Here is a 23,243-nt window from a genome sequence, read left to right on the forward strand (position 1 = left end):
GTCATGATTTCAGGGTTGTGAGACTGATCAGCCTGCATTGGGCTCCACACTCAGCAGGGAGTCTGCTCGAAGAATTCCCCGCCCCTCCAGCCCCGCTCGCGTGCTCTCTCTCAAGGATGGGTCTGGCTTATGAAATAAAACATCATCAGAAGTGGATCTAGATGTCTATTCTACTTAGAGGACTCTTTTAAAGAAAAAGAGTATAATATTATGAATAAATATCAAGCACAAGAGTGAAAACAGGAGAAGTCAGTGCAAGAAAAGAATTGAATAGCACATTACAAATTCTAAAAATCTGACAATTGCCATAAATACCACGAAATCCAGAAAATGACATTATAATTTTATTAACTAACTGGCTGACACACTTAATTACCTTTTTCTTATTTTTTGGCTGCATACTTTGAATGGCCTCTTCCTACGATGATTTTATAAAATCATTTTCTATAGAGAGAGTAAAAAGATAAATCAGCCTTTCCTTGATCATGGGTTATCAAATTTGTTTTAAAAACATTTATTTTTAAATGTTACAGAAAAGTTTAAAAACAGTATGGAAAGATCCTGCATACCTGTCACTTAGCTTCCCCTAATGTTAACATCTTAAATAACCCTAGTATTATCAAAATCAGGAACATGTTGATAGAATGCCATTAACTAAATGGCAGACCTTATTCTAGTTTCACCAGTTTTGTCATTAATATTCTATCTCTGGTCTGGGACCTAATTCAGGATCCCACACTGCATTCAGTTGTGATGTACAATGACGCCTTTGAAGAGTACTGGTCAGTTATTTTGTAGAATGTCTCTAAATTGGAGTTTTCAGATGTTTTCTCATGCTCAGATTGAGGTTCTCTTCAAATGTGCTTTTAATTATTGATAGTTGCATAAATTGTGTGATGTCATACACAGTCACATACACTTGTGGTCTGTAGCATTGCTGCCCTAGAAACAGGAATTCTGATCAATCATTTTTTCATGTATTCACATAAAAAAAAGAAGAAATGGTACATTTTAAAATTGCATATGCTGCATTGTTGAATAATTTCCATTTTGATGAGGCATGGATGAGAGAACCAAATATTGCACTTAACCTTTTACCTTTTTTTTTTTTTAAGATTTTATCTATTTATTTGAGAGAGAGGGAGCACAAGCAGGGGGCCCGGCAGGCAGAGGGAGAGGGAGAAGCAGGCTCTGCGCTGAGCAGGGAGCCTGACGAGGGTCTTGATCCCAGGACACTGGGATCATGACCTGAGGCAAAGGCAGATGCTTAACTGACTGAGCGACCCAGGCACCTTACCTTTTCTGATGATTGGAAGAATTTTCTACTGATTAGTTTCTAGCTCCATACATTTCTTTTTTATTTTAGGATTTTATCATTTATTTATTTGAGAGAGAGAGAGGGAGTGGGGGGAGGGTCAGAGGAGAGGGAGAGAAAGAATCTCAAACAGACTCCACAACAAGCACAGAACCTGATGTGGGACTCGATCCCAGGACCCTGAGATCATGACGTGAGCCTAAATCAAGAGTCAGATGCTTAACAGGTTGAGCCACCCAGATGCCCCTGGCTACATACATTTCAAACCTTATTACTCATGTCCTACCCACATGATTGCAGTGCTTAGCACCATGAAATGCAGTCATACTGTGATGCAATCTCTCCTACACCCACCCCTAAAAATCAAAGGGAGATTTCTTTTCCAGAGCAGTGAAAAGCCAAACAAGTTGAAGGTTTCAGAAAGTTATTCTGCCACATTTATTTTAACAATCCTTGATCATTATGTTATATTTTAATGATAAAGATGTAACCTAATCACTCTATCTTTTGATTTTACATAAAGTTGATCTAGACCCCATTCCTGTATCTATTGGGAAGACCAAGAATCTCCCTAAGGTTTCTGTGAATTCCTGGGGGCTTCCACTGTGTGTGCAGTAGACATTCCAAAAAGGTTTGGAAAGAAGGAGGGGGTTTACAATTTGGCAGCATAAATGACAATACAGAACTTTTTTAAAATTTAAATTCAATTAGTTAACATATAATGTATTATTAGTTTCAGAGGTACAGGTCTGTGATTCATCAGTCTTTTTTTTTTTAAGATTTTATTTATTTATTTGACAGAGAGAGACACAGCGAGAGAGGGAACACAAGCAGGGGGAGTGGGGGAGGGAGAAGCAGGCTTCCCGAGGAGCAGGGAGCCCGATGCGGGGCTCGATCCCAGGACCCTGGGATCATGACCTGAGCCGAAGGCAGACGTTTAACGACTGAGCCACTCAGGGGCCCCTGTGATTCATCAGTCTTACATACTACCCAGTGCTGATTACAACACATACCCTCCCCAACATCCATCACCCAGTTACCCCATCCTTTCATCCCTTGCTTCCCTTGCCTTTGGCGATGTTTCTAGGAAGAAGTTGCTGCGGCTGAGGTCGAAGAGGTTGCTGCCTCTGTTCTCCTTTAGGATTTTGATGGACTCCTGTCTCATATTTAGGTCTCTCAACCATTTTGAGTCTATTTTTGTGTGTGGTGTAAGGAAATGGTCCAGTTTCATTCTTCTGCATGTGGCTGTCCAATTTACCCAACACCATTTGTTGAAGAGACTGTCTTTTTTCCATTGGACATTCTTTCCTGCTTTGTGGAAGATTAGTTGACCATAGAGTTGAGGATCCATTTCTGGGCTCTCTATTCTGTTGCATTGATCTATGTGTCTGTTGGACAATACAGAACTTTAAACAGTCCTGTTCTTAAAGTCCTTTGGCCACCCTGACACAACTTTTTTCACTCGTCACTTTTACCTGTAAATTCTAGTTCATGACATTTTTCTTAACTCTCTCTCTCTTTTTAAGCTTTATTGAGGTATAATTAAGAAATCAAATGACAAGATATTTAAAGTGTAAAATGTAGTGGTTTCTCACTTCTCCTCTTTGGTGAGTCTTATCTTCTACCCTTTTTGACTGTTCGCCTGAACTCCCAAATTCCTGTATCTTCTCATACAAGACAGTTTAGCTATTTCTTTATTAAACTGTCTCTTCAGGCATCCTTCCCCTTCCTAAAGATGCTATTAAGGTATTTTCCCAAAACAAGACAGTTATCACCTCTGAGAGAAACTATGTTTTCCAGCTTTTAATGCCTTTTTATTTGACTTCTTACATAAATAGTAATAAAACAAAATTTGTACCACTTTGTAACCATGATGCATAGCAAGAAACAAGAGAGCATGAGAGTTAAGCCCTCATTTAAGGCCAGACTTTCTGGGTCCAAAATCCTGGCTTTACTCAACAATAAAACAGTAAGTAACACAATTAAAACTGGGCAAAGGATCGGAATAGACATAGCTCTGTGAAAATGTTTCCAAAAATAAAATGGCCAATACATACATTAAAAGAGGCTCAGCATCATTAGTCATAGGAAAAGGTAAATCAAAATGACTGTGAGACACTACTGTCACCCACAGGATGACTCAAACCAATAGACAATAACAAGTATTGACAAGGATGTAGAGAAATTGGAAACCTGTATGGTGTTGGTAGGAATGTAAAATGAAGTAGCATCTTTGGAAAATGGTCCCATAGCTCCTTAAACATGTAAACATAGTGTTAACATGTTATCTAGCAATTCTATCCCTAGGTATATCTCCAAAATAAATGCAAACATGTATCTACACAGACTTGAACACAAATGTTTATAGGTATGACGTCATTATCTTCAGTGAGCCAGCAATTCCCTGGGCCCTCAGTCCCTTGATCTCGTCATCTCCAAGAACCTCCTCCCCTACCTCATCCCTGCCCCTCAGTCTGTCAACACCTGGAACCCCACCACTAACTTCCTACATTCAGACCCCCCACCATCCCATGGCACCTCCTCCTCACCTAGCTCTCTTGTGGTGTGAATACCCACACCATAGTTATGTAGCCCCAGGAGGACCTCCAGAGCACTGTAGCCCTTCCTGCCATCACTTCCTCAAATTATTCAACCGAGATTCCACACTCATCACGTTAGTCATTCTCTTGCCAATAACCCTCAACCTCCTGACCCTCTTGTCTTTCTGCCCCGAGAGCCTGAGAAAACCCCAACTCTCAATGAACGATCCATCTGTCTGCTTTGTGTGGCTGGCTGATGAGAGCTGCTACAGAAAAATCACATTGCCTTGCATGTTGATGCCGTTATAAATACATAGCCACCAGAATCACCCAGGGCCTCCAATTAAACCGTCAATCCTTTTTTTTATTTCCCTAATCACCACTAACCTAATCTCCACAACGATTATTTCACATGTTTGCTACTCTTCTTAAACTTCTTGCCTTTCAATTTCAGCATGTATCCTGGCCTCTTCACACGCATACACACATACAAACAATCTTCAGAAAGAAGATTTTTCAATATTCTGCCACCAGCCTCATAAATCTTTTTGAATTTGTGCTCATCATATGTTTCTCTCTTCCTAAGATAAATTTATCTCCATCTCATCATTTATATTCTCAAAAGCAGTGTATGAGAATTACAGTCGCTCCACATTCTCATCAATACTTGGTATGGTCAGCCTTTTTTATTTTAGCCATTATAGTAGATGCATGGTGGCATTTTATTGTGGTTTTAATCTGCTTACCCCTAATGACTAATGATATTGAGCATTTTTTCTGTGGCTAATTAGCCATCTGTGTATCTTCTTTGGTGATGCACTGTTCAAATCACTTGACAATTTAAAAGATGGAGTTATTTTCTTAATCCTGAGTTGGGGATTAAAAAAAAAATCTGACTACAAATACTTTATCAGGTATGTGATTTGCAAATATTTTCTCCCCATATTTGGTTTCTTTTCATTATCTTTCAAAGAGTAGAAATTCTTAATTTTGATGAAGTTCAACTTACCAATTTGTTCTTCTTTGGATCATGCTTTTGGTGCTGTAAGTGCTACTTCTTGAAGTAACTTGTTAATGCATTCTGTTACACCACAGTCCCCAGATTCCCTCCCGTGCCAGTTATCAATTTGTTGCCTCTCAGCTCCAATTCATCCTTTTTGCCTGCCCTGTGAAAGCAGAAATGGACCCTAGAAATATGTTTTTCTTTGCCGTCTGGCATGATGTTAAACTTGGGTGAGGCATTGCAGGAGGAAAGGGGTTCTCTTGCTAGTTCTGCTGGGCTAGCCCCGCAGGTTTCTGTAGCACTAGACTCTCGTGCGCACACATTCTCTATCGGCAGTGGCTGTTTTATATTATATTGTATTATTTCTATTACATCTGCTATTATATTTTAAAAATATTATATTTTTAGCTGCTCTTTTAATCTTCTTGAGTGTTTTCTTTACTTCTTCCTAGCCCACAGGTGGGCAAACCACGGGCTAAATCCAGCCTACCGCCTGTTTTTGTGAATAGGTTTTACTGGAACATACTCATTCATCTATATATTGTTTAGGGCTGCTTTTACACAGCAACAGCAAAATTGAGCAGCTGCAATAGAGACCAGATGGCCCCCAAAGCCTAAAATATTTTTTTCTGTACAGAAAACATTTAGGGGCGCCTGGGTGGCTCAGTCGGTTGAGCACCCGCCTTCTGCTCAGGTCATGATCCCAGGGTCCTGGGGTCGAGCCCTGCATCAGGCTCCTTGCTCTGCTTCTCCCTCTGCCTGCTGCTCCCCCTGCTTGTGTTCTCTCTCTCTCTGACAAATATATAAAATCTTTAAAAAAATTTTTAATAACCCCTATACTAGCCAGTTCCTCATTAGTCCAATCCCATTATGTTTCATCATTCTTTTTTTTTTTTTTAAGATTTTATTTATTTATTTGACAGAGAGAGACACAGCGAGAGAGGGAACACAAGCAGGGGGAGTGGGAGAGGGAGAAGGAGGCTTCCCGCCGAGCAGGGAGCCCGATGCGGGGCTCGATCCCAGGACCCTGGGATCATGACCTGAGCCGAAGGCAGAGGCTTAACCAACTGAGCCACCCAGGTGCCCCATGTTTCATCATTCTTGATATTAAACTATCCCTGTTCAAATTACTGTGTGGCTTCTCTAATCTCATTGGGCCCAGTCTAATGCCTCACCAACCTCTCTGTCCCTTTGTCATTGTCCATTTTCAGGCTCACCTTCCTCTACCTATCCCATAATGTTAGTGCTCCCCAAGACCCTCCTCTCTGCTTTCTGTTATAGCCCCTCTAAGCCACTTGTTTGCTTACTCATCTTCCATTATTGGGTTTAACCGATGGTTTTTTGTTTTTTTTTTTAACCGATGGTTTTTAATTTTAATTTTAATGAATGAAATTGCATGCAAATTTTGTGTGGATGTGCAAAAGCACATACATGTGGGGAGGTCTCCAGCATCCTCTTTGGGCAACATGGCTTAGTAGTCAAGGGCATAGAGCCTGGATATATCCTTCTTAAGTTTGAATCCCAGTTCTACCACAATGGCCCGGGATAATTTATTTAACCTTGCTGTTGCCTCAGTATCCTTGTCTGTAAAATAAAAAAAAAAAATTGTAGTCCTACCTCATAGAATTACTATGGGAATTAAGGTAGTTAATATATACAAAGCACTTGGACAGGGCCTGACACATAATAAGCACCATTTAGGCATTGGCTATAATCGTCATTTCTAGAACTCCCTCTTGCCCCTGTGCCACAGCTAGACCAGTGTTTTCTTATTCTAGTGCCCCTGCTTTCTCTGACTCTCAGATCTCCAGTGGGGTCTTCCCTCTGCTTGGAGCACTCTCGCCTGTATGTTTCCCCACTAACTCCTGACCTTCCCTCAGGCCTCAACTCAAATGTATTTCTTCAGAGAAGCTTTTCCCGATCTCCAGACCAGGAGGAGCTTCATGCTATGACCTCCCAAAACTTTCTTTTCCCTCATAACCCTTATCACAATTTATTCATGGTGATCACGTAAAGTTCCTCCCCAACAGGCCATAAGCTCTGAGAGGGCAGAGGTCATTTCTGCCGGGCTCCCTGCTGCACCTCAGCACAGTGCCAAGGAATAGCATAAACATTCGTCAAATGAATAAGTGAATCAATAAGGGACAAAACACATGAAAGTCTTTTAATAAAGGTGTAAAAACCTATGCATAGATTAGGTACCACAATAATGAGCATATGACAAAATCTGATGATTATTAGATAATCTATCATGAAATCAGTAGAAATTTATATTGTGTGAAGGAAACCTCTTCAATTTCTATAAGATATATTCATTTAAATTGAGCTTGGAACATGTCTTTCAATCAAATGGAAATGAATTATCCAATTACTGACTTGTTACAACATCCCCTATCTCTACCTCTTGGAAACCAGATATTAGCCTCAGATGGCAGAGCTGAAAGGAATAATTGAACAGGGAACCTGCTTGTTCTCAGAGAATTTTCATGGCCTTAATTCAAGACAGGATTACAGACTTTCATGAGTAAGCAAAACCAACTGTGCTAATCTGAGAAATTCAATGCCACCCTGGGAGTTAATGTATCTAATCCAAGTCACCAGGAAAACTGTGTTCTATTATCAATTAACACTCAAACAGCAGGAAAATGATGATAGCATTATAATACAAAATAGACACAATAAAGTGATTCTCCTGGGAATGTCTTCAGGGACGGGTTGCTTACAGTCCCCTGGATGAAGGAATCCTTAAGGAGGAAGGATTCCCCCCTCCCCTCTTCCTTCCCAATTGTCAGACTCCAACCGCTCCTCTCCTGTGTAATCAGCCTCGGAACACTCCCCAGACGCCAATCTTCGATCTCCAGGAGAAAGAATGCGGTAACTGCTTCACTATGATTGGGGAAAACTTAACCAAGATCTGGACTTGGGCACCGGGAGCTAGAGGACTGGGGAGGGTTCACGACAACCCTGGCGGCCAGAGGGCTGTGGGAGAGTTGGACGATCCTAGAAGCCCTGGTAGAGCCTAGATGGCTGGGGATTTGTTGCGTTAACTAGCGCAAGGGTCAACTTGTCTGAGCAGCGCGGGAAGCAGCGCCCTCATGCCCAAGCTGTGGACTACATTTCCCAGACGGCTTTGCTCCCCGGGCTGTCGTACTAAGATTAGGGCGTGCCTGGGAGGAGCAGCACGGTCCGCGAGCACAGCTGGGGCATCTCGCTCAGCTCTTACCTACGGCCACAGCAGCCATCCCACAAGATGATCGGGATCCTCCTGCTCCTGCTCCTGCTCCTCCCCCTTTTCCTGTACATCGCTGCACCCCAAATCAGGTCTGTGCAAATGTATTGCCTTCTTTGAGAAGAATTCAGGAGGACGTTAATCCTCACCGAAGCTCTGTTTCCAAAAGAAGGAAAAGGAAAATCCCTGGGGGGCTCCAAGTAGGTCGAGGCCGGGAGTTCGGTTGGTCGGAGGAGGTCCAGCTCTCCTGGATGCGGGGGGACGAGAGCAAGAGACCCCGGGCGGTGGGAAGGGGCTGTAGTCCGGACCCCCTCACTCTGTTTCTCCCGATCCCTTTTTTCGTCTCAGAAGCCCTTGCTTTCTGCTCCAGAGAACCCCGAGTGCAAGGCTACCTCAGACACTTAAGTTTCCAGCATTGGGAGATTTTAGACCCTGAAATGGGGTGTGGACCTTAAGACTGTTTTCCCCTTAGCTCCCATCCCTTGAACCAGCCCTGTCTAGTTTCTTGCTTCCAGCCTTTGAAGTACAATGGAGCGATTCGACCTTTTGCTCTCAGAAACTGTCCGTCGATGGGAATCGTGCTATCTGCAGACCCGTTGCTTGCTCTCTTGTTGCAGTTAGATTCGCCTTTTTTTCTGGGCGGATGTTGTAGAGGAAAGAAATGAAAGGGTTTCATCATGAGCCGTATCCTGCCTTCAGAGCAGGAGTATCTGGGGACCTGAATCATGCCCAGGGTTTGGGGGTGACGCAGAGAGGATGAAGGGTAGTGGGCTCTTGACCTGGTGACAGATCAGCCAATGGCTGGCTGAGTGCCGCAGAGAATCGGCGGAGAGCTGCACAACGGGCGCCTGCTGATTGGTTCTGAGTAAATCACCCGTAGTGACGGTGAACCAGAGACTGTAGAGACAGAGTCCTTCCCCCGGGGCTGGGGCGGGAGCGTCGTCACCATCCACCCTCGTGCTCCTCTTCTAGTTTTATTTTTCCTCCCTTCTGAACACCTAGTGCTCCCACTCAGATGAGAACGCTTTTTCTCTTTCCACCTCAAGATCCTTTTACCCAAAGAGAATTCCAATGAAAAGTTGAGCCTGCACTGAAAATAGGGCTCACACCTCTGCGAGGTTTTTCCGAGGAAGATTTTACTGCAAGGGTCATATCCCCAACCACCTGGCTAGGTCATGGGAGCTAGCCTAGAGCTGGACTTTTCAGCTGATTCTCTTTCAGTCCTGTTGGTAAGGAGAAGAAAGAACTCAGTAGAGGTCCTGATATGTTGTTGCTCCTGGAGCTAAAACTGAAAGGATGTGAAAAACTGAGCAGGGAGGCTTGTTCTCTGAGGAGGAAGATATCTTTTGGTGAGCACCAGTTTGCTTCCTTATTGGCCTGTGTGCACTAAGCAGATAACTTTAGTGGCTAGGAGTGTGTGCCTTGCAACTCCAGGTTCAATAAAAAAGGCTGAAATGCTCTTTAAAAGGGCATCTCCTGGTCAAGAGATTCTTTTAACTTGAGTCTTGAAATTTGTGGAGAAGAAAAAAGAACAATCCCTGTTTGTGCATTCATTTCTTTGGAAAAGAAAGGTAGTACAGTGCTTAGGAACAAGGACACTAATTAAACCAGGACTTGAAACCCAGCTCCCCTTTATACTGATTTACGTCTTTTCTTTGTCTTACTTTTGATTGTGTGCGTGTGTTTCTGTTTGCTTTATGCCAGCAAGCAAGCTTCCATAATTTTAACTTTTTGTGTTGGATTAGCTGCGTATCAAGACCATAAAGTGCTAGTTGTGGACAGATTGACATAAGTGGACCAGTTCTTGCTTCTTCTAGGCTGAGTCTTATGATTCCCTAAGCCTGTCAAAGAGCTCAAACTGAAGCCAGGTGCCTGGATAATCACATATTTATCCAGTTCTTGTACTGCAGGGGGCAGCACTAAGGTTTGCCCTTATAATAGAATCGCTTTTGTTCTCGAGCAAGAGCAGAAATTTTTTGAGCAAAAAAAAAAAATCTTGAGCAAGAGCAGAAAATTTTTCTTCAATCTCCCTTAAATCTATAAAAAGACAGCACTAGAAAGAACCAAAGCAAACTTTAGCCTTGGGATCAGAAGACATGGTAGTTACAGGAACCTCTGAGACAAGGAAAATGAAGAACTGATGAGCTCTCCTTCTCCCTACAGGAAAATGCTGTCCAGTGGGGTGTGTACATCAGCCGTCCAACTTCCTGGGAAGGTCGCTGTGGTCACTGGAGCCAACACGGGCATTGGAAAGGAGACAGCCAAAGAACTGGCTCAAAGAGGCAAGCTTACTGCTTCTGATTCCCTCCTACTCCTGCCATTTTATCCCTCACAAGGATGACCATGCTCATTATTTCCTCCCAATCTTGGAATTCAAGAACTTTCCAAGTGTCCCACAGATTCACTGGTCTAAACCTAGTATTAATGCTCTACATATAATGGACACTTAATATTATTGATTTATTTTTCTTTTTTGATTTGTTCATCAAATACCCCTGTCATGAAGTAGGGGTAAAATTCCCATTTAAAAAAAAAAAAAACAACAGTAGAAAATAACATTTATAAGTCTATGGGTCTATAGTGTCCACTCAAAAGCAGAGCTGACAGTGTGTCTCTTTTATATATTGGTTGATAGGAGCCCGCGTGTATTTAGCGTGCCGGGATGTACAAAAGGGGGAATTGGTGGCCAGAGAGATCCAAATTGTGACTGGGAACCAACAGGTGTTAGTGCGGAAACTGGATTTGGCTGATACAAAATCTATTCGAGCCTTTGCTAAAGACTTTTTAGCAGGTAAGTATAGAACTGGAGATTATGTTGTTGGTCTTGCAATTAACATGGCAGACTTAGTTAAAGGAAAAGATCCTTCTCCCTCTTTAATACATAGAAATACTAGATAGGGCACCTCGGTGGCTCAGTCGGTTAAGCATCTGCCTTCGGCTCAGATCATGATCCCAGAGTCCTGGGATCGAGCCCTGCATTGGGCTCCCTGCTCCGCGGGGAGCCTGCTTCTCCCTCTGCCTCTGCCTCTCTGTCTCTCTGTCTTTCATGAATAAATAAATAAAATCTTAAAAAAAAATTAAAGAAATACTAGATAAATTAAAATAAACAACTTTCATTCGTAGCAGAACTCCTTCGTAACAAAGGGGAATCCTCAAGAAGCAGCAACAAAAAATGAGTTTAAAGTCATAGCAGTGCATAAGAACTAAAACCAAAAACCTCACGGGAGTATCAGAACTCAGTATGAGCTTTAGGGTCTGGAGTCTAAATACTCACACGGGCAGAAGATGAGGCCTCAGGCCCTGAGAGGAGGGAGCTGTATCTTAGGCCTCCACATAAGGTTGGGAGTCACAAAAAGTCACCTGGTCCATGGTACAGGGGTTTAAAAAAAAACATAGGCCACCAGCTCCAAGACATGGCAGAGAAGCTTATCTTCTCTTTAGATGGCTAGAGAGTCATCTGCAAGTTATTAGAACCTCAAGTTGGCATCCTCTGTGGGGGAGAATTTATTACATCACCAAATGGTGTAAGAATCTTGAGCTGAGAAGTTAACATAAAACCCTGTAGCGTCACATCATAATCAAACCCGAGAGTATTCCGTAGGCATATCCCCTCATAACACAGGGATCTTGGCCTCCATAGGTAAACAACTTCTACAGATATGAGCTCATAGTTAGAAATTACAAATCACATGAAAAAATCACGAGAAAGAGTTGTCAAATGCAACAAAGAGGTGAAACCAGTATTTCTTTTGGCACCTTTTGGAGTTCTCCAGTGGCAAGGGGTGCATACAGAACAGCCTCTTTGCTCTTGCTTTGGAATCTTCTGATTCAGCTCAGGAAGTCTTTCTATTGGGAGAGGTGAGCAGAACATTTTCCCAAAAGCAGTGAGTGAGTAGCTCCTTAATTGGAAAGATCGGAAAGGCCATTTGGTTGTATAAGATGGAATTTTGCTCTGTAGTAAGTATGTAGGATTCAACTAAAGTCTTAGACAATGAAAAACAATACAAAATACATATGAAGGGGAAATGGAGGAAAGATTAAAGTCCTGCATCCCCATTTTCAAAGCCTGGGTGTAAGGCAGTTTTCTCCGATATAACTGCTGTGGCTGGCTGCTTCCACACCACATCTCTTCCCTGCAGAGGAGAAGCATCTTCACATTCTGATCAACAATGCGGGAGTGATGATGTGTCCCTACTCTAAGACAGCAGATGGCTTTGAGATGCACATGGGAGTCAACCACTTGGGTAAGAAATTTGGTCTCATCCCCAAACTAGAGGAAGCCTAAAATTCTCCTTGGAAAACTCAGGGGTCAGACTGAGCCAGCCGCCTCTGGGCCCTAATAGACCATAAGTGAATAGTAAATACTATGGTCCTGCCTGAAAGCTCAGAGATAAACTTAGGCCCACTCAAGCTTCCACCTGCTTTTTAATTTGCAATCCAGATTCAGTTTACCTTGGGGCATTTTTGAACAGCCTAATTGGACTGGGGACTGTGGTGCTTTCTTTGTGGTGATCCTCATGACCAGCATCAGGTAGAGGCTGCCTGTTCTTTCCAATTTTAGTATATGTGCTGCCGAAGCGAGCACGAGGCTGCCTGTTCTTAAAGAGTGATATTAATCAAAGTTGGAAGGAGACAAGACTTCATAGTCACATGATCCAGACCTCCCTCATGGAAGGATGGCTGTCCTATTTCCCCAAACCCTCCCTGAGCTTGTTCTGTAGTTGATAATGAATTAATGAGGCAAACAGCCTTGTTCCTGAGTTCTCTGCAGGGCTCACCATGACTCCCTTCATCCTGGCATTGGCCCTGAACTCTGTTAATTCTAGTTTTTCTCACAGGTCACTTTCTCCTGACCCATCTGCTGCTAGACAAACTGAAGGAATCAGCCCCATCAAGGGTAGTGAATGTGTCTTCTCTAGCACATCACCTGGGAAGGATCCACTTCCATAACCTACAGGGCGAGAAATTCTACAATGCAGGTCTGGCCTACTGTCACAGCAAGTTAGCCAACATTCTCTTCACCCAGGAACTGGCTCGGAGGCTCAAAGGTAGGCTTAGAAGAAGTAAGTATAGAGTTATGAGTCAATGGGAAGTAGCGAAAAGCCACAGGAATACATACTGTTTTCTGGAGCCCATCCCCTGGACAAACCTGCTGCCATGACTATAACTGGGTATTATTTTAGTAAATATTCCACAGCTGAATATTGGACGTGGCTGGCAGGAGATGGGGACATTCTGACTTTGAGTCATAAGGCTTGGCTTTAGCACTTACTAGCTGTGTGACCTGCAGCAAGATACTTAACTTTTCAGACTTATTTCCTCATAAGTAAAATGGGACTACTTTATAGGTTATTATCCTCATTAAATCAGGCCTCATGAACAAGCAAGGTTTTTTACTCATAGTGAGACTAGCTAGAAGGGAAGGACCTGGGGGTGCCTGGGTGGCTCAGTCGGTTAAGCCTCTGGCTCTTGGTTTCTGCTCAGGTCATGATCTCAGGGTTGTGAGATCAAGCCCAAGTTCAGGCTGTGGGCCCAGTGCAGAGATTCTGTCAGAGATTCTCTCCATCCCTCTCCCTCTGTCCCTTTTGTGCATGTGCTCTCTTTCTCTCAAATAAATAAAATCCTTTTTTTTTTTTTTTAAGATTTTTTTATTTATTTGACAGAGAGAAACACAGCGAGAGAGGGAACACAAGCAGGGGGAGTGGGAGCGGGAGAAGCAGGCTTCCTGCAGAGCAGGGAGCCTGATGCGGGGCTCGATCCCAGGACTCTGGGATCATGATCTGAGCTGAAGGCAGATACTTAATGACTGAGCAACCCAGGCACCCCTAAATAAAATCTTTAAAAAAAAGTGGGGGGAGGGACCTGAACTGGCACTAGATACAACCATGAGGATAAAACAGGCACTGGGACTATGGTGGTGGTGGTGGGGAGGGGGAGTGTCTCCCTAACAGCAGAAGGTTAAATAAGTGAGAAATGTATGCTCGAAGACGGGAGTCTCCAATCACAAATACACAGAGGTCCTTAGCACTCTCTACTCTGAATTTTCGATAAAAAGAGGGGTAATCCAGGGTGGACAACTGGAGTTGCTTAGCAGTTGAGGCAGACAGAATTTTGGCTCAAGGAATCAGACATAAGAGCCCCACCATTGGAACAGGATCATCAAACTACATGGAAATTAAATGGGTTACAGAGTGGGTGGGATGAGGCATCTGAGGATGTTAAGGAACATTCCAGGCAGACGGAAGAGAATGCACAAAGGTCTGGGCTCGGTTTGAGTAATTGAGAGGCTGCTATGATTAAAATGTAGAAAGCAAGAGGAATAGAGGTCTGAGCTGAGACGGTGAGGTAGACAGAGGCAAAACCCTTAGAGGCTATGGTAAGGATTTTAGTGGAAGAGCAGTGGAGAACCTTTAAAATGAAAGCCTTTTTAAAATGGGGGCAGAAGTGTGTGCAGCAGGTGATTTCTGTAGTCTAGGTGAGAAATGAGGGTGGCCTGGACTAGAGTGGTGGAGATGGAGGGTAGTGGACACTTCTAAGAGATATTTAGGATGAGAAACCCCCAGGGCTTGTTGATGGATATGCATGGTAAGGTGAGGAATTGTCAAGTACTGCTCTGTGTGCCTGCCTGATTGGGAGTTAGGGAACACTGCAAGATCCAGGTTTGGCCTTGAAAGTGTGAAGTTAGTTTTGGACCTCTGTGTCAGCATTACTACGGGTCATCTAGAGTAGATTTCAAGGGACACCTGGGTGGCTCAGTCGGTTAAGCGTCTGCCTTCTGCTCAGGTCATGATCCTAGGGTCCTGGGATCAAGCCCCATGTTGGGCTCCCCGCTCAGCAGGGAGTCTGCTTCTCCATCTCCCTCTACCCGTCCCGCCTCCCCCCGCCTTGCTTGTGTGCAAGTGCGCGCTCTCTCTCTCTCTTGCTCACTCTCTCTCAAGTAAATAAATAAAATCTTAAAAAAAAAATAGAGTAGATGCCAAGTTGGAAATAATATATGTCCATTGTCCTTTATCTGCAATCATGAAATCTACAAAGACCTGAAAATTCAATTTTTTCAGAACCTTGACACCAAAGCTCATTTGGCAGCAAAACCTCCCTTGTACTAGGGAGATTAGGTAATAAGCAGTTTATATATGTTGTGTCATATTATCTTTCTAAAATCAGTAAAAATTTGGAAACCTCTCTGGCCGCAAGGTTCTAGTAAAGAACCAGGGACCTGACCTAGCATATGCAGAGTGTCATAGTGTCATTTAGCACTTACCATGTACCAGAGACTATCGAGGCTCTCGTACATATGAACTCATTTAATCCTCAGAACCACCTTGTGAGGTGCAGGTATTAGGATTATCCCCATTTTAAGAGGAAACTGAGTCACAGCATCGAGCTTGCCCAGGGTCACAGGGCTCGTGAGTGGTATAGCTAGGATTTGAAAGTGGGCAGTCTGACCACAGAGTCCGTGCCCTTAGCCACTCAGAGTCAGCCAAGAGTTCCAAGGAGTACAATGTGTATAAAAATGTGCATGCCATATAGTTACAGAGAGGGAGTTTAGCAAGCCGTGGGAACGCCAGCATTTGAAGTTTGGGTAGAAGATGAGGGACTGGTCCACGAAACTGAGAGGAAGCAACAAGAAAGGTTTGGAAAACCAGGAGTGTGGGGTCATGGAAGCCAATAAAAAGGCAGCTTTGAGGAAGGAGTGGTCCCTAGAGTTAAGTGCTGCTGAGAGGTTGAGTCCCGGCTCTACTGTTTCCAAACAGGTTTTTTTTTTTTTTTTTTTTGAAGATTTTATTTATTTATTTGACACAGAGAGACACAGCGAGAGAGGGAACACAAGCAGGGGGAGTGGGAGAGGGAGAAGCAGGCTTTCCGCTGAGCAGGGAGCCCGATGCGGGGCTCGATCCCAGGACCCTGGGATCATGACCTGAGCCGAAGGCAGACGCTCAATGACTGAGCCACCCAGGCGCCCCTCCAAGCAGTTAATAACCTCTTTGAGCTTTAATCCTAACCTATGAAATGGGGAGGTGTAAATTACTGTGAGGAGTGTTGTGGGAAGGGGGTCTTCCTGGGGCGGGATGTTTATTCATGTCCTCTGCTCTCCTTGGCTATCCAGCAACATTAAGTCCTGCCTTCCTTTCCCCATGGGGCACCCCCAATTAGGCTCTGGCGTTACGACATATTCTGTCCATCCGGGCACAGTCAACTCTGAACTGGTTCGGCACTCATCCTTCATGAAGTGGATGTGGTGGCTTTTCTCCTTCTTCATCAAGACCCCTCAGCAGGGAGCGCAGACCAGCCTGTATTGTGCGCTCACCGAAGGTCTTGAGATTCTCAGTGGGCATCATTTCAGGTACAAATGCATCTGGTTTTGAAGATGGGGTTTTTATGGCTCAAAGGAAATAATCTGGATTTGTCTGGTATATTATACTCCTCTTACAAAGTACATTGCGTGACCTAGCTTTTGTCTTTTGACTAGTGTTTTTACCTTATAATAAGGGGGTTGACTCACTCACATTTTTCATGGTACTGCGAGGTTTGATTTTCTCCATGGCTATCTTTTATTATGCTTTCTGGTTGTTTCTTTTCTTCCTACCTTTTGTTATGTCCGTCTAGTTTTCTTTGTTCCCTTTTGGACTCTTGTTTTTTGTTTTTTTTGTTTTTTACATGAAAAATAATTTGAATCTGTATTTCTCTATTGTCTTCGGGACTAAAATAGTATCGATTGACTCCCTTCGTGAATAAGTGAAGACTTTTAAAATTGTTTATTGTAGAGAACTTTGAATATGTACAGTAATAGATAAAATAACATGTTGAACCCCCATATGCCCATAATAAACAACCATCAAGCCATCCCCATGCACCAGCCCTTCCCATATTTTTTTTCCCTCTCCTATTATTCTGAAGCAAATCTCAGACATCACATAATATTGAAATGTTAGCATGTTTTTACCCCCCACCTTCAAGATTATGTGGAAATAACTTGAAATTTTAGAGAAAGGGCTGTAAATAAATTAAAATTGGAAAGAAAGGTAGACAGATCATGAAAGGCCCATAACTCCAGGCTTGTGAGGAGCCACAGAAGTTGTTCCAGTAGAGAGAGAAATAATCTGCTCTGTGCTTCAGAGAAACATCCCTGGTGACTTGGTTTGATGAACAAATAAATAACCCAAGCGAGAGAATGAGTTTCTGATTTAGGGTAATGACAGTTGGAATACAAAGAAGGGTTAAGTGAGAGACGTCCTGAAGAGGCAGAATTGTTACAGCTTGATGACTAAATGAGTGAGGGGTCCGGGAGGAGTTAGTGACCTGGGGTCAAGCCTGACTTACTAGGAGATTGATTATGACATTAACTGAGACAGCAGACATGGAAAAATCATGTGTATAGCTTAGGGTTCTTTGATTCCAAAGCAGGGAAACAGACTCATGCTAACTTAAGCAAGAAGGGAATTTATGAAAATATGGGGGAATTCTTCTAAAAACCAAAGAGAAGACTGAAGAGCCAGGCTTAGAACAGACAGAGTGGCCAGTCAGCTGCTGCTGGAATGAGTATCCGCCAACTGTCTTCAGTCTTTGTTTTGTTGCTCACCATTCGCCCTCTAGCAAGGAAGCACTAGATCTTCCATCCTGTCATTCTCACTCTCTTGGTTAGGGGAAGACAGACACTTGATTAATGGGGTCTTCAAAGTGTGGGAAAGAGGTAATTCCTCAGAAAGGGATCAGGTTGCTGTTGCCAAAAGAATGTGGAATGGAGGCACCTGGGTGACTCAGTCGGTTAAGCATCTGACTCTTGATCTCAGCTCAGTCTTAATCCCAGGGTTGTGAGATTGAGCCCTGGATTGGGCTCCACACTGGGTGTGGACACTGCTTGAGACTCTCTCTTTCCCCCCCTCCCTCTGCCCCTTCCTCCCCTTAAAAAAATGTGGAATGGATCAGGTGCCCACTGTGTAATAAACCTGGCTCTGTCCATGTTGAGTGTGTTATCCATAAGACTCCATGTGAGTAGAAGTGTATAGCAGGGAGTTGGAAATGTGGGTCTGAAATCCAGGAAGATAAGTTTACATAGTTTTATGTACTAGAATGATTTTCCATGGGTGACTGGATTCTCCTTCCCTGGAGATTTTAAGGTTTTGACTAGTAGTTTAAAGAAAGTCAGCCCCGGGGCACCTGGGTGGCTCAGTCGTTAAGCGTCTGCCTTGGGCTCAGGTCATGATCCAAAGTCCTGGGATCGAGCTCCGCTTCGGGCTCCCTGCTCAGCGGGAAGCCTGCTTCTCCCTCTCCCGCTCCCCCTGCTTGTGTTCCCTCTCTCACTGTGTCTCTCTCTCTCTGTCAAATCAATCAATCAATCAATCAATCTTAAAAAAAAAAGGAAAGTCAGCCTCAAATCCATGACATAGTAATTATTTAATTGACTTTTGAAGAGCCTTTCCAGTGCCATGGATTCTTAATTTTAAGCATTTTGAAGATCCAACATCAGCTATGTTGACCACTATCAGGAAATGAGCATAAGTCTGTCTTGACTGAAGCATTAGAAACCTTGTGCTGCTTATTATTCCTGACTGAAACCACAAACCTACTTTTTGTCTCTATGGATCTGTCTGTACTGGGCATTTCCTATCAATGGAATCATATAATATGTGGCCTTTTGTGACTGGCTTCTTGTTTACTTAGCATAATGTGTTCACTGTCATCCATGCCAGAGCGTGTATCAGTAAGTTATTCCTTTTAATTGCCAAATACTACTTCATTTTATGGGTATACCACATTTTATTTATGCATTCATCAGTTGATGGGCATTTGAGTTATCACTTTTTGGTGATATGATGCTGTGATACTCATGTACAGATTTTTATATGGAGATTTCTCTTGGTTTATATACTTAGAAATGGAATCCCACTGAAATATGGGTTATATGTCAGCTCCGTGTTTAACTGTTGAGGAACTGTCAGACTGTTTTCCCAAGTGGCTGCACCATTTCATGTTGCCACCAGTGGTAGACAAGGGTCCCAATCTCTCCACGCCCTTGCTTACACTTCTTATTGTCTGTCCTTTTGATTTTAGCCATCCTGGTAAGCATGAAGTAATTTTTCTGCTTACGTTTTTCTAGTTTTTCTCATTATGGTTTTCATTTGCATTTTCTTGCTAATGATGTTAAGCATCTTTTCATGCACTTATTGTCCATTTGTTTATCTTTGTTGGAGAAATGTCTATTCAAATCCTTTGCCCATTTTTAAAATGGATCATTGTCTTTTTGTTGTTTAATTGTAACAGTTCTTTAGATAGTCTGGATCAAGTCCCTTATCAGATGTGTGATTTACAAATATTTTCTCCCATTCTTTGGCTTGTCTTTTCACTTTCTTTATGGTGTCTTTTGAAGCAGAGAAGTTTTGATGAAGTCTAACTTACCAATTTTTTCTTTTGTCACTGTGCTTTTGGTGTCATATCTAAGAAACCATTGCCTAACCGAAGGTCATGAAGATTTACTACTGTGTTTTCTTATAACAATTTTATAATTTGAACATTACATTTTGGTCTATGATTCATTTTGAATTAATTTTTATATATGGCATGAGGTAGGGATACCTCTTCATTTTTGCATGTGGATATCCAGTTGTCCCAGAACTGTTTGTTGAAAAAATTATTCTTTCCATTGAATTTTATTGGTAGCTATATTAAAATTCCTTGGGCTGGGGCACCTGGGTGGCTCAGTTGAGTGTCCAACTCTTGATCTTGGCTCAGGTCTTGATCTCAGGGCTGTGAGTTCAAGCCCCACATTGGGCTCCATGCTGGGCATGGAGCCTACTTAAAAAAAAAAAAAAAATTCCTTAGGCTGCCAAAACAGAATACCAGAAATTAATTTTCTCAGTTCTGGAGAATGGGAGTTAAGATCAAGGTGCCAGCAGGGTTGGTTTCTGATGAGGCCTCTGTCTTGGCTTATAGAGGGCTGCCTTCTTGCTGTGTCCTCAGATGGGTTTCCCTCTATGTGGGCACACTCCTGGTGTCTTCTCTTCTTATAAGGACACTAGACCTATTGAATTAGGGCCCTACCTTTATGACCTTACTTAACCTTAATTATCTCCTTAAAAGCCTGATCTCCAACTATAGTCACATTATAGATTCAACATACGGACTTTGGGGAACGTGATTCAGTCCATAACAGATTTATCAAAAATCAATTGACCATAAAGGTAAGGGTACCTCTACACTTTTAGTTCTGTTCTATGCATTTATATGTCTATCCTTATGCCAGTAGCATGGTGTCTTGATTACTATGGCTTTGTAGTAAGTTTTGAAATTGGTCTTTTTATGTATACTGGTTGATACTTCCCAAAATCCAACTGGGACTATCAGCACCATGACTGCTGATGCCATAACCACATGTAAGTAGCTTTTACTGTGGTATTCGAATACATTTTACAGCATGTCATAGCTTATGATGCAAGGCACTTTCATGTCCATTGTGTCATTTGCTATTCATCGTAATCTTGCAAAGAACATAAGGCATAATGCTGTAAAGGCTACAGAGGCTTACAGAGGCCAACTCATTTCTAGAGTCTTACGGAGCCTTTGGTTCTCAGTGATGGTCTTTTTACTCAGCAGTGGCAGGTTGTGCTGCTCATGCTGGTAAGTTCCCTTAAACAGAAGTACTATACTTACCAGTCTTGTTTTGTAATTGCAAAGATATCTTTAAGTGGTGTTTCTCAAACTTTGGTGCATTTTAGAACCATCTGAGGAAGTGGTTGAAGACAGATTCCTGGACCTCTACCCTAGAGATTCTGATTCAGCAGGTTCAGATGGGGCCTGAGAATTGGCATTTCTTTATTTTTTCTTTAAAGATTTTATTTATTTATTTGACAGAGAGAGACACAGCGAGAGAGAGAACACAAGCAGGGGGAGAGGGAGAGGGAGAAGCAGGCTTCCCGCGGAGCAGGGAGCCCGATGCAGGGCTCGATCCCAGGACCCCGGGATCATGACCTGAGCCGAAGGCAGACGCTTAATGACTGAGCCACCTATTCACCCCAGAATTGGCATTTCTAACAAACTCCCAGATGATGCTCCTGCTAGTCCATAACCTGCTCTTTGATTAGCAGCGTCTTTATGGATGTAGTGTTAGGAGTTTGCTTCACGTGCTTATTTCAGACTTGCCAACTTTCCTTTCCACCTTCAGAATTTGCTTAGAATGTCCTGGAAGCAGTTCTCTTGAAATAGTATATAACTTTTTAAATTGCTTCTTACGTGACTTAAAAGATTGCAATCGGTTTACTCAATCACTTTTCAAAAAACCCTTTATTGAATACCTGCTGTGTACTAGATGCAGCTAATTCAAAAATGATAAAATTTTCTGGGCAGTGCAGTGTTTGAATACCCCTCCTGCATTTAATGGGGACTAAAATAATTGGGATTACAGCAATGAAGGGAAGGTGTATGAAACATACAGTACCTTATTGTTACATTTCTTTTATGCTATCATCTTTTCCTTCATTGTTTATGAAGCTGGCTTTCTTATTTGAGTTTAAAAACAGTTATAATTTGGGGGTGCCTGGGTGGTGCAGTTGGTTAAGTGTCCAACTCGGTTTCGGCTCAGGTCGTGATCTCAGGGTCATGAGTTTGAGCCCCACATCAGGCTTCACGCTCAGTGGGGAGTCTGCTTGCGATTCTCCCTCTCCCTCTCCCTCTGCCTCTCCCCTGGTGTGCACTCTTTCTCTCTCAAAAATAAATAAATCTTAAAAAGAATTAAAAAACAAAAAGTTATAATTGCAGGTAGACCTGAAATAGTAAGTTTTGGGGGTGGTTTTGTTTGTTTTTACCACTCCAAGCATCTGTAACCAATGTAATCTCAGCAGCATGACACTGTACAAGGTCCTGTGTGAACAGGCTGGACATACACAGGTGTCAGGCGGGCACTGATACTATAGTTAAATATATACATATAAAGGGGAATATAAAGACTGAATGCTATGTATTATATATCAGACATTCTGGTCAGAGGGAGTATAGTGAGGAGATCCAAATGGTAAATACATTTTCTCTGGGGTAAGGATTGGAGAATGAAGAGATAAAGACTGGCCCTATGAAGTGCATAGAGGACATGTCATCCCTACGTTGTTTTTCTGTCACATTCCTTGTTCCAGGCAGAGAATAGACTCCATTCATAAACCTCTGTGTTTTAAGCCTCTCTCTTTCCCTTCTAGTGACTGCAGGGTGGCATGGGTCTCTGCCCAGGCTCGGAATGAGACAACAGCAAGGCGGCTATGGGACGTCAGCTGTGACCTGCTGGGCATCCCTATGGACTGACAGGTGGTAGCAGGTGGACTCAAGAGAAACCCGCAGCAGACTACTCAGTACTCCCTGCCAAAATGATTCTCCTTCATGACGGCCAAAACCTTGAGCACAAAGAAAACAAACCTTCCAGCCTTTCCTGCTTGATGTCTGATAAAAGCCCAGTGTAACTGCCAGATTCATCAAAACACGTTGCATTAGTCCAGATTGATTTTGCTCTTGTTACTGCCAGACGTACAAGAGGTATCATAGGATAAGATCTTCATATGACCTGCAAACTCATATTCGCCTTCTGAAACCTACTACCTAGGAGAATCTTAGCTATGGCAGCGTCAATTTATGGCAGTTTGGATTAGTTTCTACCCTCTTTGTTCACAATATAGTTCCTCCCAACCACCAACCAACTTTCATTTCAAGAGAACCACACTGCAGCCCCAGCTGAACTCCCAGAATCAACGGTGGCTTGGCTTAAGAGCAGGGCTCATCCCTCACCTATTAAGAAAACCATCATATGCCAACATCTGGATTCTCTCAGGAAGCTCTTAACTGAATCTGGATTATGGGATGGGCTTTATCTTCAGCAACCTAAAGCCACTTTAAGACACTTTTACATGTCGACCACAGAAGAGCTTCCTTTTCTAGGAAGTTCATGGGGTTGGGAGGATGGCAGAAATATGGAGGAAAGCAGAAATAAAAATCAAGCTTAAACTGTCATTTTCCTACTGTTTCTCAGGCCAGCAAGTGGGTAAAGAAAGGAGCAGTACAGGAAGATAGATCACCTACCTGACTTCAGTTTACTGACCCCAGACCCATGGAGGCCTTTTTGTGCCTTAGTTTCTCTTAGAAAATCAGAAGAAGGGAAAGGCGAGTGATTGTCACTGAGTA

At 42.9% G+C, this 23,243-nt stretch overlaps 3 protein-coding genes across 13 annotated transcripts in view; 1 reads left to right on the forward strand and 2 right to left on the reverse strand.

Moving 5' to 3' along the window:
• Positions 1-23,243, reverse strand: part of RAD51B (RAD51 paralog B) — a 780,046-nt gene that overhangs the window by 660,552 nt on the left and 96,251 nt on the right. The gene's annotated exons all lie outside the window — the stretch shown is intronic.
• Positions 1-23,243, reverse strand: part of LOC115942756 (uncharacterized) — a 300,514-nt gene that overhangs the window by 41,841 nt on the left and 235,430 nt on the right. The gene's annotated exons all lie outside the window — the stretch shown is intronic.
• RDH11 (retinol dehydrogenase 11) lies at positions 8,026-23,072 on the forward strand. 3 transcript variants are annotated; one of them, XM_081829432.1, is made up of 7 exons: positions 8,026-8,179; positions 10,251-10,369; positions 10,723-10,878; positions 12,227-12,331; positions 12,926-13,135; positions 16,242-16,431; positions 22,271-23,072. In XM_081829432.1, the coding sequence occupies exons 1-7, from the start codon at positions 8,109-8,111 to the stop codon at positions 22,371-22,373; spliced, it is 954 nt and encodes a 317-aa protein (XP_081685558.1). In that variant the 5' UTR covers positions 8,026-8,108; the 3' UTR covers positions 22,374-23,072. The 3 variants fall into 3 exon arrangements, with proteins under 3 accessions (XP_081685558.1, XP_081685559.1, XP_081685560.1); XM_081829433.1 differs by having other exon boundaries at positions 8,153-8,287; XM_081829434.1 differs by lacking the exon at positions 8,026-8,179 and adding an exon at positions 9,063-9,436.

The sequence above is a fragment of the Leptonychotes weddellii genome, chromosome 9, assembly GCF_054177405.1.
Source record: "Leptonychotes weddellii isolate Sample4059 chromosome 9, ASM5417740v2, whole genome shotgun sequence".
Taxonomy (NCBI): domain Eukaryota; kingdom Metazoa; phylum Chordata; class Mammalia; order Carnivora; family Phocidae; genus Leptonychotes; species Leptonychotes weddellii.

Coding starts and splice junctions, on each gene's coding strand:
- RDH11 (XM_081829432.1), top strand. CDS start 8,109: ATGATCGGGATCCTCCTGCTCCTGCTCCTGCTCCTCCCCCTTTTCCTG. Junction 8,180..10,250: donor ATCGCTGCACCCCAAATCAG/GTCTGTGCAAAT, acceptor TTCTCCCTACAG/GAAAATGCTGTCCAGTGGGG. Junction 10,879..12,226: donor TGCTAAAGACTTTTTAGCAG/GTAAGTATAGAA, acceptor TCTTCCCTGCAG/AGGAGAAGCATCTTCACATT.